At 36.1% G+C, this 17,650-nt stretch overlaps 4 protein-coding genes across 7 annotated transcripts; 1 reads left to right on the top strand and 3 right to left on the bottom strand.

Moving 5' to 3' along the window:
• Window positions 1-87: 87 nt before the first annotated feature.
• On the bottom strand, window positions 88-4,848 carry AT1G04200 (dyggve-melchior-clausen syndrome protein). Of its 3 annotated transcripts, NM_100301.5 has the most exons (18): window positions 4,378-4,848; window positions 4,020-4,259; window positions 3,880-3,943; window positions 3,657-3,786; window positions 3,424-3,565; window positions 3,015-3,260; window positions 2,851-2,938; window positions 2,618-2,720; window positions 2,324-2,452; window positions 2,129-2,242; window positions 1,834-1,952; window positions 1,653-1,743; window positions 1,462-1,554; window positions 1,293-1,382; window positions 1,052-1,171; window positions 851-942; window positions 679-736; window positions 88-457 (listed from the first exon to the last, which is right to left on the bottom strand). In NM_100301.5, the coding sequence occupies exons 1-18, from the start codon at window positions 4,565-4,567 to the stop codon at window positions 368-370; spliced, it is 2,199 nt and encodes a 732-aa protein (NP_171916.2). In that variant the 5' UTR covers window positions 4,568-4,848; the 3' UTR covers window positions 88-367. The 3 variants fall into 3 exon arrangements, with proteins under 3 accessions (NP_171916.2, NP_001322388.1, NP_001322389.1); NM_001331468.1 differs by lacking the exon at window positions 88-457 and having other exon boundaries at window positions 567-736; window positions 4,378-4,786; NM_001331467.1 differs by having other exon boundaries at window positions 88-736; window positions 1,052-1,382.
• Window positions 4,849-5,517: 669 nt separating this feature from the next.
• TPR3 (Tetratricopeptide repeat (TPR)-like superfamily protein) lies at window positions 5,518-7,889 on the top strand. The gene is made up of 8 exons (NM_100300.5): window positions 5,518-5,843; window positions 6,165-6,258; window positions 6,373-6,423; window positions 6,514-6,687; window positions 6,796-6,975; window positions 7,054-7,173; window positions 7,253-7,386; window positions 7,551-7,889. The coding sequence occupies exons 1-8, from the start codon at window positions 5,686-5,688 to the stop codon at window positions 7,624-7,626; spliced, it is 987 nt and encodes a 328-aa protein (NP_171915.1). The 5' UTR covers window positions 5,518-5,685; the 3' UTR covers window positions 7,627-7,889.
• A 112-nt stretch (window positions 7,890-8,001) lies between these two features.
• YUC9 (YUCCA 9) lies at window positions 8,002-9,750 on the bottom strand. Its single transcript, NM_100299.2, has 2 exons — window positions 8,955-9,750; window positions 8,002-8,854 (listed from the first exon to the last, which is right to left on the bottom strand). Exons 1-2 carry the CDS (start codon window positions 9,618-9,620, stop codon window positions 8,255-8,257), a joined length of 1,266 nt encoding a protein of 421 aa, NP_171914.1. The 5' UTR covers window positions 9,621-9,750; the 3' UTR covers window positions 8,002-8,254.
• A 4,591-nt stretch (window positions 9,751-14,341) lies between these two features.
• On the bottom strand, window positions 14,342-17,361 carry EIF2 GAMMA (eukaryotic translation initiation factor 2 gamma subunit). Of its 2 annotated transcripts, none has more exons than NM_001331466.1 (9): window positions 16,957-17,361; window positions 16,712-16,844; window positions 16,563-16,624; window positions 16,331-16,443; window positions 16,142-16,244; window positions 15,637-15,864; window positions 15,307-15,525; window positions 14,946-15,206; window positions 14,342-14,843 (listed from the first exon to the last, which is right to left on the bottom strand). In NM_001331466.1, exons 2-9 carry the CDS (start codon window positions 16,818-16,820, stop codon window positions 14,541-14,543), a joined length of 1,398 nt encoding a protein of 465 aa, NP_001320247.1. In that variant the 5' UTR covers window positions 16,821-16,844; window positions 16,957-17,361; the 3' UTR covers window positions 14,342-14,540. The 2 variants fall into 2 exon arrangements, with proteins under 2 accessions (NP_001320247.1, NP_171913.1); NM_100298.3 differs by having other exon boundaries at window positions 17,123-17,361.
• Between the last annotated feature and the right edge of the window lie 289 nt (window positions 17,362-17,650).

Raw genomic sequence — 17,650 nt, 5'->3', positions numbered from 1 at the left:
CTCTATAAATAATGGAAATTCTTTTAGGTATAGTCGTGGGATTAAGCGGGTTATTGATTTAGTTTCTTAGATGTGAAGGTTGTATACTTTGTAAGATCATTTTAACTTTCGCAAGGTTAACTTTTCCGAGGTTATGGAAAATATTTGGTTTAAGACTCCATAAGCTCAATTCGTTATTACACAAGAGAGGATACCTATTAATGGATTGAAATAAAATCTATAGACTGAAAGCTACATTGTTAAAAAAACATATAAATTGGATAAAGTAATTAACGTCTTTTTGGTATTTTTTTCTTATTTGAACCCTAAACCGTATAAATATATACACATACGGCCCCAATCCAAGCTCTCCTATATCGAAAAATATTTATGGGTCGAAGACGATTCTCTGTTCGTTCAACTCTTGTACCTTCGCTTTCCCTTCTGATTCTTCTCCTCTTTCGTCTTCTATCTCTTTCTGCACATATTCCGTTGGAAGGATCAATTCAAGTGCCACTTCCAAAACTTACAAGGAACGATCTAACCCTAGTGATTGTTGTGTACTTGTGTTTGCGTTGGTTGTGTATTAACTCTAGTGAATCCATAACATCAATTGCAATGTTTCCTCATGCAAACGCAAAACGCAGAAAGTACGAGATTCAGTCAAAGGCTAACTTTTGGATGGAATTAGGTACTTACTTCAACTGGGTGTGGCACTGGGAATAAGTTGATGGCGTCTGGGTTAAAACCGAATCCACTGCGAACAAAAAGAAACGTGAGAGAGGAATGTGAGCGGTGTTCTTTGTTACAACATCGTGATGACAAGTAGTATAGAAGAAAGAGATAAGTTTGTTTATATTAGGTTGGTTACCATCGGGAAAAAGCTAGTTGCCAAACATATGGAATAAAAAACTCTTCCGGGTGGCTCTCTTGTTCATATGAGAAGTGAAGCTGAGTAAACATCTGCGGTAACAAAAAGAAAAGTGGAAGAAAGATAAGAGCTTTTAACAACTATAGCTACCGGGAAAGGATTCAAATATTTCAGTGATGGATATGTGTAGAGGTTGCTTACCTTCATGCCTTCACCTCGCCAAGACCGGCAATTGTTGATGATGAATTGAAGAACTTTCTGCACTGACCATTCTCGATCTGATCTTTGAGAATCCATGCGGCTGTTGAAAAAGTCTAAGACCTATATTTGATCAGTTAGGCAAGTGAGAAACAAATAGATCAATCAGAAACTCTGTTCTTTCTGAATTTTAAGAGGAAGTCGTAGCTACAAAGATCAAACGAGTAAAGCCTATGCAGCATACTGTATATATATTTTCCACCAGTTCATGGAACCGTGGATGATTCTTGAAAGGTTGGAACACTTCTTGTCGGTGCATAATCGCATAGACAATCTGCAGAAACCAAGAATCAGAGCAGGCAAAACTAGAAAAGATTTTTGCGATTCATGCTGCTGAGAAAAATAAGTGATACCTCAGGATTTCTCGGCAATGCGTACGTCAAAATTGCATTTAATATATCTAGGACAAGTCTCAGGAAATCAGTAAAGATCTGCAACTCTGCTGCCTGCAGTTGCCAAGATACATGTAAAAAAGTGTACCAGAAATCAAGGAATAGCAACGATCACATGAAATATTCTTGTGCTTGAACTAACTATGTCATACCAGATCTTCTGAAACGCCAACATCCTCTCCGGACAAGTTTATTTTGATACTTTGGAGCTTATCACCTGTTAAGTCCGATAACTTGTTATACCTGTGTTAAACAATTCATGATCCGTTATACAGGAATATGTACAAAAACAGATTTATGAAGTCATAAAAAGACGAGGAACTAATTGCATACTTTCGAGAAAGCATGTAGAAAAGGCTGACAAGCCTCTGTGAGGCATATGCACTTAAATGATGGGCATGAGGTGCCATGTTAGCCAACGTAGCAAGGCAAGTAGTCTGCAGATACACATCCTGTAACAGCCCAAGAAACAGAATTTGTCACAAAAGTTATTTTGATATCTGGCTAAGATTTTAACGTGACATCACTCTTATAAAGCTGCACCTAGCACCTACCCAAACTGCCAAACTAAAACGAATTTGTCTGAAAAAAACATTTTCATTGCTAAGATATGAATCTAAAGCCATACCCGAAGTTTAGAAAGGTTATGCTGCACTGTTCTTATGAGAATAATGACCATTAAGGAACCAAGAGACGTCTGATGAAGGAGATGCTCCTTGTACCATGGCACGCTTGGCAGTATCTATTCAAATGACACATAATCAGAAACAATACTGAAGTTGAGAAAAATCGTTTCAACCCTATGATTGGAAATAGCACGTACCATCTTGTGAATGCTTGAATTGAAAGATGAATCCTGACTAAGTATGAGAAGTACAATTAGCATCATGTATATTTGATTAGATGATGTTCTCTTTGAAGCGTTATACAGCGTCTCCAGGATGGGCATCAACTGTCCATCAAAAAATATTAAAGCATAGATCATTAATATGAAACTATAAGGACTTCATCTTAAGGGTTAGTAAAACAGAGGAATGGATTTCTACTTTTAAGGACAATGGAACAAAAGAATGAAATAGACCCATGGAACTTATTGAGAGGCATTTATGAATCATACCAAAGTATCCAAATCAGTTCGCACCAACACATACTCCTTAAAGTCGGAATTCCCTTGCAACAATGAGTAGAGGAGCAAGACGGCGCCCTCATCAGCTAAAAACCTACATTGCCAGATTGCGTTATTACACAGTAGCATAGAAAGCATTGAATTAAGAATTTGATACAGGATGCATCTCTATCAATACAAAAATAAATTATTGTAGAGAAAAAGCTCAAGAAAATATAACTTACATGCCGAGAGTATCAAATAGTGAAGCAAATGGTATCCGAACATGTGGACCAGCAGGGTGGGCATTTCCCTCCACATCTGAGCGGTCAACTGCAATCAGAGTAATAGTTTAGATAAACACATCGAATTCTTCTTATTCAGAATAATGAAGAAAAAAAAATCTCACATTCAACATCTCTAGCATTTGCTAGAGCCTTGCTAAAAGTATTGTCAGAGGAAAATACATGGACTTTAGAAACTGATTCTGAGGTCGCACTGTCATCACTTTTATCCGTCATAGACTCATCACTCATGATAGACTTGTGATAGTTAATTAGGATAAGTAAAACATGCAGGCTGCACTCCGCTAGTGGATTTTTAGATCCGCCACTGTTACTTACAAGATAGTTCAAAGGCAAGAGCACTAAACTTGCTGTATATGCAACAGAAAAGTTTTCATGAGTACATGGACTGTTTCATGTAGCTAGTTAGGAAAACATAATTGAACGGAAAGTCGGAAAGGCAATAGAAAAAGATCAACATTTACAAGTTAGTACAATAATACATCATATATGAAGTAATATACGAACACCTACCAGCTGCAGAACCAACTCTCTCTAAAATGCCTTGTGAATCTCCATCAGAATACATATAGGATTTTGCATTTGGAGGAGTACGGTGTCGGGAAATATAATTAAGTAGCAACCTTCTGACTACTAGAGAAACTAGAGACTTTTCCTGAAAATCGTTGAACCAAAGGAAATGGCGGAAATTGATATGAGGTAATATCTATGCTAAAGACAAAGAAAAAAGTAATTAATTTGGTTACCTGAGTCATTGCTGCATCAATAAAAGGGTTCGCATCTGTTGGTCCATGTGAAGGTCCAGAGAGAAGCTGTGTCGACATTGTAACAAGCATGAAGTTGAGAAGTTCCTGATGTAGAACATACGAGTTGGGACTTGCCAAATAAATGATGAAAATCAGGAGAATGAAACATCTAATACTGAAACATATAAGGAATAGGTGATATAGAGAATCAGCATTGGCATACCTCACTTCATTTGATCCAATGAAGCTCAGAACACTATGCATGACAAAATTTTGGATGTCTTGATCTGCCATCAAAACACTCTTAATTAGCCAGCTTAGAAATACCTTAACGCTGGAAATAACTATTATGAGAGTCATTACCCATTACAAATCCATGTGGAACTGGTTCACTTTCGTCCAGAGAAAGATGCAACTCCTGAAGACTGTCACTTTTTCCATTCTCAATCAAATACTTTAAAAAGACGGATGAAATATATGTTGCATTAACAGCTTTCTTATAGAGAGAAGACTGATCATCTGAAGCTTGAAGAAGCTCTTGCAAACACCAGGACAGATGAATCAATAGTTTTGCAAGGTGCCTAGTGTAGCCATTACTTTGTGCTGAAACAAAAAAAGAAAATAAGATCATCCTCCTACTTTCACTAGGTCATCATCAACATTCAATTTCATTAGCTCAAAGTGAATTCGACAACACATCCTTTACAATTTCAACACTAACCGAAAAGTTCACAGGCTTGTTGAACCCGATCACTAGGCCAGCGAGAACTCAACGGAAGCTCAAGTAGCTTGTTCCAGAAATCAGACGCTAAAGGAAACGATTTCTCCCCAACAAAAGTGGCAATGAGGTACTCGGCCACCGAAACATCATCACCACCGGTTTTTCGCGGCGTTGAAGGCACACCTCCCATGTCTCCTAAGCCAAGCTCGCCGAGTCAACAAGGATCCAAAAGAGAACGAGTCAATTGATCGCGTCCACCGAGTCGGTTACGATGAAGAACAACGGCATTACAAAGCAAGAGATGAACAATGCAAAGATCTTGCTCTCAATTTGGTCTCTCTCGATCTAAATCTGAGATTAATTGAAGATTCAAACTGTTAAACCAAATGCTTCGATACCAAGGGTTTAGACTTTTGAGCAAAAAAAAAAAAGAGAGGACGCGTTATTTTATTTGTTTATTTATATTATAATCTTTTTCTTTTAATGTTGGAAAACTATTATTCCTGCGTAAGTTTATTTCCAAATTGATTTTTTGATACAAATAATTTAGCGACTAAATGTGACAATTTTTGATTATTCATTCCATCAGCACTTGTAATTAATGAAGTTAAATAAGTGTTTTCCTAATTTTGAAAAATACAGGCTACGTGCTACCAAATTAATTCCCACCAAACTCTCATAAATATGATTCGAATACTTTATGGGTTCTTACGTTTTCTCTTTTACAAGAGCTTATATAATATTTTCTGTATAGATTAACCTCAAACCAAATCTTGACTTTTTTTTTGAAGTTAACAGATGACTTGTTCTATTCTACTAGAGAAATGAAATTATTATTTACTAGTCTACGTGGAATAAAAACAGAGATAATGGATTTGGGATAATTCAAACGAAATGGAGTCAAATTGATGCTAGCTACTACCGTCTTTGAACCGTCGGTTGTCGGTGGAGTGGGATGTGGCCGAATCTTTTTTACTGTATTTACAAATTTGAGGCCCATTTATTTTCTTGGGCTTTTCATTTCTTCAATGATTCTAGAACTGAAATTGCTCAAGGTATTAGTTCAAACTTAATCGTTATTGGGCTTTTCCATATGTTCAATATTCTTAGTTATGTTTAATTAAAAATATATGCACAAGTGAGAGAACTCAAATGATGAACAAAAAGTAATAATATTTAGAGAAAAAACTAAAAGAGGAACAGAGCAGAAGTGGAAGTCTCTTGTCCCTCTGTAAACCCTAAAATAGAAAAGCAAATCACACTTGGGGGATTCATGTTCTTTGGCTTTCTTACAAACCTCTAGAAATAATGGCCGAGAAAGCAGGCAAGGCAACGAATGGTGGAGAAGCAGAGAAATCTCTAAAGGAAAAAGGAAATGAGTTCTTCAAAGCTGGCAACTTTCTTAAAGCCGCAGCTCTCTATACTCAAGCCATCAAGCTCGATCCTTCTAACGCTACTCTTTACAGGTTTCCTTTTACTTGTCTTCTACAGTCTTTCGAATCTGATTGTTGGGTTTCATTCTATTTGAGCTGATTTCTCAGAAAGATCTGATTTTGTTCTCTTGCGATATGTTTAGAAAATGAGATTGTTTAGGTGGAGACAAATTAGGCTTTTAACTTGAATAATAGTATTACAACATTTTTGTTATATTTGGGAAGATCAATTGTGATTTAGAATACTAAAAGTTGAGGTTTTTGGTTTTAAGGTTCTGTGAATTGGAACAGTGTTATGTGTTAATGTGAGTAGATTTTTAAAGTGTAATAAAGCTTTTTGTTTATCCGGTGCAGTAACCGAGCTGCTGCATTTTTGAGTCTAGTTAAGCTTAGCAAGGCCTTAGCAGATGCTGAGACTACCATTAAACTCAACCCTCAGTGGGAGAAGGTAAAATCAATACATGACAATGTTTTTTTGTGCTTTCGGTTTCATCATCAATAACATAAAGTATCTGTGTGTGTCTTTACGTAAACGATGGTTTTTCTGATCTATCTTCTTCAGGGGTACTTCAGGAAAGGTTGTGTGCTTGAAGCCATGGAAAAATACGAAGATGTATATGTTTCTCTTATTTTGGTTCCATCTAAATTTTTTCTATCACAAAGCTATTCCATGGTAGTTAAAACTGTGATGATTGTATCTCAGGCTTTGGCTGCATTTGAAATGGCTCTGCAGTACAACCCACAGAGCACAGAAGTTTCTAGAAAGATCAAGAGGCTCGGTCAGTTGCAGAAGGAGAAACAGAGAGCTCAAGAACTTGAGAATTTAAGATCTAATGTTGACATGGCCAAGCATCTTGAAAGTTTTAAATCTGAAATGGTTAGTCCTCTTTTTCTCTTCTTGTGAAATTCCAGAGAATCAGTCTAAGCCTTCCTCGTTGCTTATATTTGATTGTTCCAACTCAGATTCTGAATTTAACACATGCAGTCTGAAAACTATGGAACTGAAGAGTGTTGGAAAGAGATGTTTTCTTTTATTGTTGAGACTATGGAAACAGCTGTGAAGTCGTGGCACGAGACATCTAAAGTCGATACTAGAGTCTATTTCCTTCTTGACAAAGAGAAAACACAAACAGACAAGTACGCACCAGCTGTCAACATCGATAAGGTATTAAGGGCATCCAACTTGAATCTTATCAAAAATCTTTTTTTTGTCTGATAAAACTACTTTGTTTCCCTACTTCAGGCTTTTCAGTCTCCGGACACGCACAGTAACTGCTTTACGTATCTGAGGCAATACGCAGAAGAGTCATTTTCCAAGGCTGCTTGCTTAGTAACACCAAAGAGTAGTATATCCTACCCACAGGTGAATCAAATCTGTCTTTTTCTAAGCTTGTTCTTTCTGGTTTGTATATATGGACTGACGGTTAAACGATGTCTCACAGGTGTGGAAAGGTGTAGGCTCAAGGAAATGGAAACTCGGACCAAATGATGGAATCTTTGTTCAGTTTGAATCTCCCTCTCTTCGGAAAGTTTGGTTCATATCTAGCTCGAAAGAAAAGGGACAAACTTTGTGCAGGTTCTTTCTCTAAACCACTTATTATGTTTAGTTTTGCAATGTGCTTTAAGAATTTGATGAAGTACCCTTGACTTCACACAAGCTGTTGAATTTTCTTGGGTGTATTAAAGAATCAAACTTTTGCATCTAACTCAAGATTAAAAGAGTTGGAGTTTTGATTTCAGGGAACCGCAAGCTCTGGATATCGGCGCACATGAGATTCTCCCTCGCATTTTCAAGGAGAAATCGAAAAGCTCGTAGGGCATTGTTTTGTTGCAGTATGATTCTCTATATCCAGTTTTTGATCAAGACTAAAAAGATAAAAAAGAGTTCTTGCGAGTGTGTGCTACTTAGAAAATCCACCTTTTTGTTGTTTCTTATCTAATGATCAAACAAAACTTTGAACTTTTGAGTCAAAAGGCTATCTTCGAATCAAAATCTTTACTCGACCGGGCTAGGTTCAACATAGGTCTGAGTAGGTCTTAAATCGGACGGTGTTGCCTCCAAATCTGTACATGCCATCAACAAATCTGGGCCTCTTTGTAATGGGCCAATTTCTATAACGAGCTAAGCCTGTTAACAAGTTTCTTCGAACTTCTCTCTCTTGTATTTGTTTGAAGGAAATGCCCAATGAGACAAACACTAATTTTGATTTACCTCCATAAAGGTTTTACATAAGCATATATGGTAAATTGGTAATAAAAAAAAAATAAGAGAGCCACATCATCCTAATTTTACAAAACGCCCCTACAGCTGTGTAATAAAAAAAACAGGCGGGGACTTCAGGAGAGGGCTCTCTTTACTCTATTTTACATTTTTCCTTTTGTATATTTTTACAAATAAATCGATTTATTTATATATATCCTATTGAAAACCCCTAACGTGAGGCTTAAGCAACTGAGATGCATCTTCGGTGACCCACATTTCTTCTCATCTTCTGTCGTTTGGTCTCTTCTCTCCACACATTTCCAATGTCTTGAGCGATGTTAACGGCGTCTACTGATGCTCCAGCCAACCCTTTTCTCGTGAATCCGGCCGCGTATAATCCCGATTTCCCTTTCCACGCGTTTGGAAACGGCGATTTCGGAAACCCATTTTTCGAAAAGAACTCACTTTCCTGAAGCCAAGAAGGGACGTTGCTACGATAACCGGTGGCGAGAACCACAGCGTCGATATCTAGCTTCTGACCATCTACGAGCTCCACGTGGTGACGCGAGAACTGTTTGATTGCAGGTACAATTTCTACGTCGCCGGATTTTATCTTCTCCAGAGCACCGATGTCAAGAACCGGCGTCTTTCCTGTCATGCTTTTAAGCTCCATTGGGCCGATGTCAGGCCTTTTAAGCCCATAGTTTGATAAGCTCCCTAGAACCAACCACGATAAGATAAGCAGAAGCTTGTCTACGAGCCATAAAGGTAGCCACTTCATCATCATCACTGAGATTCCAAATGTTGATTTCCCCATAATCTCCCTCGGTAAAACATGAACCTGGTCGAATTAAAAAACACAAGAACACTATTAGCTATAAAGTTTCATACAAAAGTTATGCTTTGTTTAAAAACAGAATTATCAGTTTTGTTTTGCTTACCGAGCTTCTAACGACCATGGAAGTAATTGCATTGTGGTTAGCAAGATCAAGAGAGACTTCCATGCCTGAGTTTCCACATCCGACGACAAGAACTCTCTTTCCTCTGAATTTCTCGCCGGACTTATACTCACAAGCGTGAATCACTTCTCCGTCAAACTCCGTCATAAGACCATTAATCTCTGGGACAACACGTTCGGCGTTTTCTCCCGTCGCCACCACCAACCACCGGCAAATATATTCCATCTCCTCTCCGTCTGAGGTTGTTCTAACCCTCCATAGCCCGCTAGTTTCATCAAACCGAGCAGACTCAACGCTTTTATTAAACTCCGGTTTAATATCGAACCGGTTTGCGTATGACTCAAGGTAATCGATGAACTGTCGTTTCGTTGGGTATTCAGGGTAGTGATCCGGGAAGGGCATTTTCGGTAATTGGCAGAATTTCTTGGGCAAGTGAAGCTTGAGCCTATCGTAGGTTCGTTTTTGCCACAGTGACGCTATGCAATCTGATCTCTCGACCACAACGAATGGGACTCCTTGATCATGTAGACAAGCTGCTGTAGCTAAACCGGATGGACCAGCTCCTACGATAACCGGACCGTTGACCCAAACACATCGCCGCTCTGAGAAATATTCTTCACTTGCCATGAGTCTAAACATATTCTCCATTTTCTTGAGTGAGTTTTTGAATGAAAGCAAGTATATGTTTTGAGGGTGGGTTTTGATCGATTTGAAAGTATATGTAGTGAAGTTGAATGTTAGTTTTTGTTGTATTATGAGAAATGAGATCTATTGGTTTGGATTTGGAGTGAGAAGAGGAGTGTCTATATATAGGGGTTAAGAGTTATAACGAGACTGCATGTGATTTGCGCGTTCTATGGATTTGATTATTTTATTAATGTGAATAATTTGTATGCAATATTTTAGTTAGGACCTAACTTTTGTCATATGCTTTTGCTTAAAATGCGAAATAATTTAACATTCTTTACGTTTTTTGTATAAAAAAATAAAAATATTCGATTCTTTTATTGCAAAGTGCGACTTTGATTAGAGTAAATCTCACAATAATCCTTAACTATAAGCTGTATTATTTTATCATTTCATAATCTGATTATTGATAGTATGAATTTTGATTCCCATCGGTTTTCGTTACCAAATTTACTTGAATTTTAGTGATGTGAAAGGGTTATAAATTGGAGAGTGGACCAAAAGATAATGATATGATAGATACATAACATGTACGCATCATCCAAAAAATTGATCGTATGGTCCAGTACCATGAGCTTCAGTATGATCATACTCACGCGAATGAAATTGATGAGTCTTAATAGTACGTACGTGTGATACTGATAGGTTTTTTAGATTTGTTGATCGAAATTAGAATTTGAGATGTTATTTTCTTCGTGGTGATTGAATTATATGGTAAACTCAACCTGACATGCAAATTGCTAAATTTAGTTTCATAAAATGCGGTTAAACTAAAATAAAGTGTTAAAAACGTATGAAAATAAAATAAAATTAAGCTCTAAGTGTGGAACCTAAACGACCATTGTAGAGAAACTAGAGAGTGTTTCCTTTTACTTTTATTTTTACTTTAAGACTAACCTTTTTTCTTAAGACAGATTATTCAAACTCTTCTCATTTATATTGGATTTATATAATAAATTTGACAAACTTTTTATTTTTTTTGGGCAAAACTATGACAAACTAATATTCCCTCCACCATATATGATTGTTATTTTCTATGGCCAAATAAAAGAGAGTTTGAATAACTTGTTTGTTTTAGTTTATGCCAACTATCTCCACTTAAAAATAAGCCAATAGGTTAATTACTAACCTATAGAAATCATTTAATATCTCCGAGTTAATTCAATCATTGGTCTTATAAATCCACGTGGCACGTCATGCTGACAAATACTAAACCACGTGGAGAAGGTGATGATGAGTCAAGAGCGGGTCCTAATTTTGTTGGCCCACTTTTTAATTTTTTACTCACCCGCCGACTACCTAACCACATCAAATCAATTTGCAACTTTCTTAATTTTATTATTGCAGCTATCTTTTTATTATTTTTGCAACTATATCATTCTCTTTTGTCCTTTTAAGCAATTTCAAGTTTTATATCAATTTCCACTCCCTGAGAACATTTGTATAATCTCCAAAGGGAATAGTTGGAAGTTTGTTACATCTTTTACCCCACTTGAATACTTGATTATACTTTAGTGGATCTTATTAAAAATATTAATATCACTTACATGGAAATTGGAATACACTAAATTTAGTTGAAGACTTTCATTGGAAAAAATGAAATAAAAGTTGGCACTCATTTCCTTAAATGCAATTGTATAACAACTTTTTTTGTTCCTAATAAAAAGATATGTTAATAAAATTAGCATTCATAGTATTAAATGGATCATAAACGTACCTAGGTCTAGAAACTCGTAGAATTCCTCAAAATTCGTCACATATAATATTTTTGGGAAGTACAGTATATATGCATGCATGGATGTAATCCACTAACTTTAAATTAGCAAAGATGAAAAAAATATTCATGGGGAAATGACATAGACATGTGCACGAATCGGTATTCCCATTAGGTAAGTACTAGTTTTAGTAATTAGAGTTTCATTCATCCGAATATGAAATTATATATAAAGACTTAGATCAAAAAGTAAATATCTATAAATATTTACACGATTTGGCTGTATTATTTGCAGCTATTTACATATTGTATATTTGTATGTCGTAATGCAAGTTCTACGTACTGACCCGTTTCTCCTCGTATAAAATTCTCATGTCGTAAAGTTCATATGTATTGTTGTCATGATATAAAATTGTTTGATTATTCGAGAATATGGAATCAAGCGTACGTAAAATATGAGTTATAAAATGAAAAGTAGACGTAAATTATAAATTCGAAATAGTGGAGAATTTCACTAACTATATACGCCGACATACATTCTTCTCCCACAGCTTTGTATGTACAGACAAAAAATTATTTTGTAGAGAAAAAAGCAAGTAAATCGGGCTAGTGAAAAAAGCCATTTAACAAAAAAAAAAAAAAAGATCGTGCTAGTGAATTCCGTTGTAAACAACAACTATCGATAATACTATAAATATATAACGTTGCTAATAATAGTTATTTATGAGTGTAATTCATCCATCAGGATTTGAGGTTGGTGGTACGTCAGCAATAATTTTATATGAGCCAATGTATAGTGTTGCATAATTTATTTTAAAAGCAGAAGAGTACTATAATAGTGTCTTTGTATATAGATACATTATTATTTTTAAGTTTTTTGGTTAGGTTCAGTGATCGTCTCTCTAAAAAGGGACCCCTCGGAGATACTCCAAAAGGCTTTTGTATTGATCTTTGTGAAAATTATCCCTTTCTTTGTTTTATTTTATTTAATTATATATTAAACCTATATAATAGTATAGCTGTATAATTGTGGTGGTTAAGATCAAATTTGCAACAAGGACATATATATGTTCACATGACTCTTACCCAAAAGCTGCTCACAGTGTATATATTAAATAAATTATGTTCTTACTAATAATTAGAAATCTCATTCTAAGAAATGAGATAAGTAGAATAAAAGTTACTTGTTAATTCTAAACTGGTTTCTAAGAACATTATATTCTTGTAAAATAGAGTTCTAGTGGGATTTAATTAATGATGCAGTAAGTTTAGGGTAATGCATGTGACATGATTAATTATTTATCATGAATTTTGCCTTAACCACTGCTCGAATTCCTCAACTAGAAAGTCAAAACATATGTGAAAGTAGTATTTTATAATGCATGTATCTACAAATCGATACGTACACACGTTGATAATCAAGCTAATACGTAGTATTTGAGTTAGAGATTGATCGCTAATGATCAAACGGTCTATTCTGAGCAAATAATTGCATTTTTAGATACATTTTTAATTGGCCAGTGAATCACAATCGTTGGGAATGTGGCAAAATATTTGATTTCGAATTAAATGATTTAGTTAATTAATTAATTCATTGTTTTAAGATAAGAGTATTATCTATAAGTTAGTTGATTTGTCAACTGTTAGTTAATTAACTACTTCACCAAGAAATAAATCAGTGACTTAAGTTTATACTAAGAGAAGCAGAAAACACATGAGGCCACATGAAACTCCCGAGTTTTGTTTTTCTCTTAAAAAACGAGAACAGCTTTAGCGTTATATATATATATGGCCATTAGATATATAGTATAACAACAATAATAAGCCGTTAAGTATGGTTAGTGTTGTAACCGACTAACCGTCCGGTCAAAATTAAGAATGTTCAGTCAAAGTAGTTACAAGTTCATTAATTTCTAACATGCAAAAAGTATCACACCTTCTTCTTTGACTAATTATTTTCCACATAAAAATAATTAATGGTCATAATTAATTCTATAGATTAATGTTTTAATTCGTGACTAGAAATAAAGCTACATAAGCTTCACGGTATAACTACTGGATTAACCAAATACACGTTAGTAAATCAAATTTAATAATAGTCAGACTTTTATTTACTTCGTATCATCGTGATTCACACGGCAAATTCTAATTAACATAGTTTTAGTTAAATTATTACTTATTTTTTTAAAGTTTAAGTTTTAAATTTTCGGGAAAATTATTATTATGTTTTTTAAAATGAGTTTAACACTTTTTTCAATTGGATGGCTTTATTTCCTTTTTTTGTTCCCCTAAGGATTAACGGTCACATAAGGAATTTAAAACCTGGAGCGGACGCTTTTTCCCCGCTTCAAGAAGGAGCGCCTCCATTACAAAGTGGAAGCTATTGGTGGAAGAGAATTTGGCTCTGTGGAAGGGCAAGCCAATAGAAGGTATTGTGGAGCAAGTGCGTGATGAAAGTACCATTCGGGTTTATCTTCTTCCAGAGTTTCAATTTGTGCAAGTATTTGTTGCGGGAGTCTAGGTAACTAAACTTGTTTCCCTGCATGAAAGGTTGGCATGTTAACCCATCACTTTGGAACACAGTCAGCGATTCTTCTCATTTCAATGGGAAGGCGAACCACAAATGCAAGTGTTGTTGAGACAGTTCCAGATGAGCCGAATGGAGACTTGCTGCCTCTGCAGTCCCGTCTATGTAACATAAGTTTTCGCACGGATATACACAGTGGAAGGCAAGACACTCAATTCAAATCGCAAACAAATAACGTTCTTTAGAGAGAAGACATGAACATTTTGACTAAAAAGTCGTATTTATTATAAAAAGTCGTACTTGATCGGATCCTAATGAGTAATGAAGTTGTTCCTTTTCTGAAGAAAGTATGTATAGTCAAGTAGCAGAGTATCTCTGACAAAAATTTCAAAAAAAAAAAGAGAGACAACAAAATTTAGTAATATCTAAGAGAAAAACACAAACAAAGAGCAAACTAGTAACAATAACAAAGAGCAAACTAGTAACAATAACAAATCAGGTACTGTTTGAAGATGTTTAATCCGCAAAGACGAACTCTCCAAAATCCCCCAACGAGAAAAAGAGTTTTATTATCTTTTTGAGGGGTTTAACAATCTTTTTTTCAGAAACACAAACAAAAAGGACAAAAATAACACATAGCTTAGAAAGGTGAAGGAGGAACTTCGATGGTGGTTCCAGCTTGAATCTGACCCCAACCAATCAAACGCCAATGCTTTTCCACACGTCTGCTTAGAGCCACTTTCTCTCCTTTGCTGGTACAAACAGGCGCAGTCAGTTGCAGTTTAGCCAGATCGACTTTAACTCCTACAACTTTGGCTCCAGTGGACATCGAACCAATGTTGAGCATCAGAATCTCTCCTTTCGTTAGCTTTGACACTTTCCCTTGTTTCTCTGATCCCTTTGTTCTCACTCCCAACAAACGTCGTAGAAGAAAGAAGTTCACCTACAGATTTTACATAACCACAAATTAAAAGGAGAAAATACACTAAGAGACCCATTAGGACCATAAAGACTGAAGAGTATGGTTGTGAGGAGTTGTTTATACCTCGAGTTCAACAAATACATCAGGAAGTGAACCGATTTCACCAAGGACTTGACCAACTAATCGATCTGCACGAGTGAGAGTTGGGTCCATTGTTGTTCCAACTCCTATTAGACCTCCAGGAACAGCAAACTGAAGCTCGTTCTGTTCCGCGTAGAGTGAAATGATGCGAGAGTAAATTGGAGTGCATTTTGAGTTGCCACGCTCGTCTTTGGTAACGATACCAGGTCGGATTTCGATTAATTGGTTGACTCTCAAAACACCCTACAATATACATGTAGTTAAGAGATACTGATTACACCATATAAAGCTTGATGTACTTAAGAGGCACAACAAGAGAAAGGGAGAGAGAGAGAATAGATACCCGTAGGATACTTCCACCTGCAACTCCACCTTTGATCTCATCAACCTCATAACCAGGTTTGTTGACATCAAAAGACCGAATCACTATCATATTTGGGGGTGACACAAAATTCCTCTCAGGGATTGGGATCTTCTTGACAATGTACTCGCACACCACATCAATGTTGTATTTCAGTTGTGCTGAGACAGGGACGATCGGAGCAGCATCAGCAACAGTGTTCTGCAACAGGATGTGAAAGAAATTTTAGAACCAAGTTCTTCAATACTTAGCTTAACCAAGTGACGAAATGAGAATGCTACAACAGATCCTTAAGAGATAAGAAAACCTAACCATTATAAATTTCTGAATTGCCTCGTGCTGATTAATGGCAACATTCTCTTGAATAAGATCAATCTTGTTCTGAAGGATGATGATATGCTTAAGTTGCATAATCTCAACGGCAGCAAGATGTTCAGACGTTTGTGGTTGTGGACAAGTTTCATTTGCAGCGATTAAAAGTAGTGCACCATCCATGATGGCTGCTCCATTAAGCATTGTTGCCATGAGAATATCGTGACCCTGAAGAATAGAACAAGAATACATTCAACAAGAATGAAGTAGAGATAAGAAAAGCAAAAGATGGAAACATCAATGAATACTTCTCCATCAACCCTCACTCTTTAAGCCCTTCACCCAATTAAATGAGAGACCCAAAATCATGCAGGTGGAGCACAACAACATCGATAATACACAATAAACGAACAGCTCATTGACACATGAAATGGTTATACACTTATACTATCAAATGAAAATGGTAATTAATGAAGAATAAAGATAACGGTAAAACTCATCATACCGGGCAATCAACGAATGAGACATGCCTCAATAGTTTCATCTTGGAGTTTTCAAATCCGGGGACATCACAATTGGGAGTGTCTTCCTTTCCACTTCCGTAGGCCCTAATACAACAGATAAGTTGTTAGACCTTGACTCAAACCTTATAGTAGAAGTAGAAGATAAAAACACTGTTGTAAGAAGGACTCACTTGTAGCACATTGGTCTAGGGCATTTCTCATCCTCACATTTGTAAATCTTGGCGTTTGCATATCCAAGCTTAATGGTAATGTTACGCTCCAATTCATTTTTAAAACGGACAGTCTGTACAGAGAAGATAAGGAAACCATAGAAATCACTTCACCCACTCCAATTGATCAAACGCTGCAAGCTAGAAAAGCCTCTAGGATTACAATTGTGAAAACCGCATAATCAAATTTTACCTGGACACCAGAAATAGCTTTAACAACAGTGGACTTTCCATGAGCGACATGACCAATGGTTCCTGAAACATAACACTATCATCTTTAGCTTATAGGAACTGCCAGTTTCTTCAACATCAACTTATATAAAAGACTCAAAAAAGCGTTACCTATATTAATAGTGGCCTGGCGAGAAATGACCTCAGGAGACAGAGGATGTAGCACAGTTACATCCAATTTTTTAAGATCTTGCTCAGCCAAACCCTTGTTCCTCGACATTATCAAAGATTGAAGCTTCTGCTCCTGCTTAAAACCGAGCATCAAATCAGAACCCTAACCCTAGTTAATCTGAAAAAGACTACTTCTCAGGTTTTTCTACATCTGCCCTAATCAAGTCGACACACAGATTCTATACCTGAGCTCCGTTACCTAAATATCACAATAATTTCGATTCGCAATCTAAAAAAACATTATGATTACGATTAGATTCCCCGAACTAATCTTCGTGCGATAGAAATGGGAACAATTAGGTTGAACAAATATTGAATCCGTAGGAGATGTAATTCGAGATCGAAACGAACCTGAGCGATGCGAAAGAACAACGGAGAAGGTCAAATTTGAGAGATAAAAAAGAGTGAGAAAGCGGCGCAGCTTGAAGAAGATGCACAAAATGGTTTTTTTTTTTCTATCCAAGTCCCTAAAGGGTTTTTGGTTTCCTTCGCGTAACCTTTTTTTTTTTTCCCTTTCTAAAATTTCTTACAAAATAATGAAATACTAGTATTTAATTAAATTACTATCAGTAGAGACTAATTTACTTTTTCTATGAATCAAAGTATCAAACCCAAAACATTTCATCATATTAATTTTATGTGCAGGGCCGGCCCGACTAAATTTAATGCCTAAAAGCAAAAAACAATTTGGCCCAACATAAAACACAGTTAAACAAAAAAAACCATAAAACTTTTAGAATTCGAACTTGAGACAGACACCTCAAGTGAAAGGCCTATTTGCGATCGACTATAAGCGTTCGTGTTCCTCTATCTCTCTCGGGTTTGTCAATTTATCTTTCCGAACCAGTTATGAATTTGTTTTTTTTTGGAAGGTTTTGA

This window comes from Arabidopsis thaliana (assembly GCF_000001735.4).
Source record: "Arabidopsis thaliana chromosome 1 sequence".
NCBI lineage: Eukaryota > Viridiplantae > Streptophyta > Magnoliopsida > Brassicales > Brassicaceae > Arabidopsis > Arabidopsis thaliana.
Note: the sequence above shows the minus strand (reverse complement) of the source record. Positions and strands in the feature narration are given on the sequence as shown.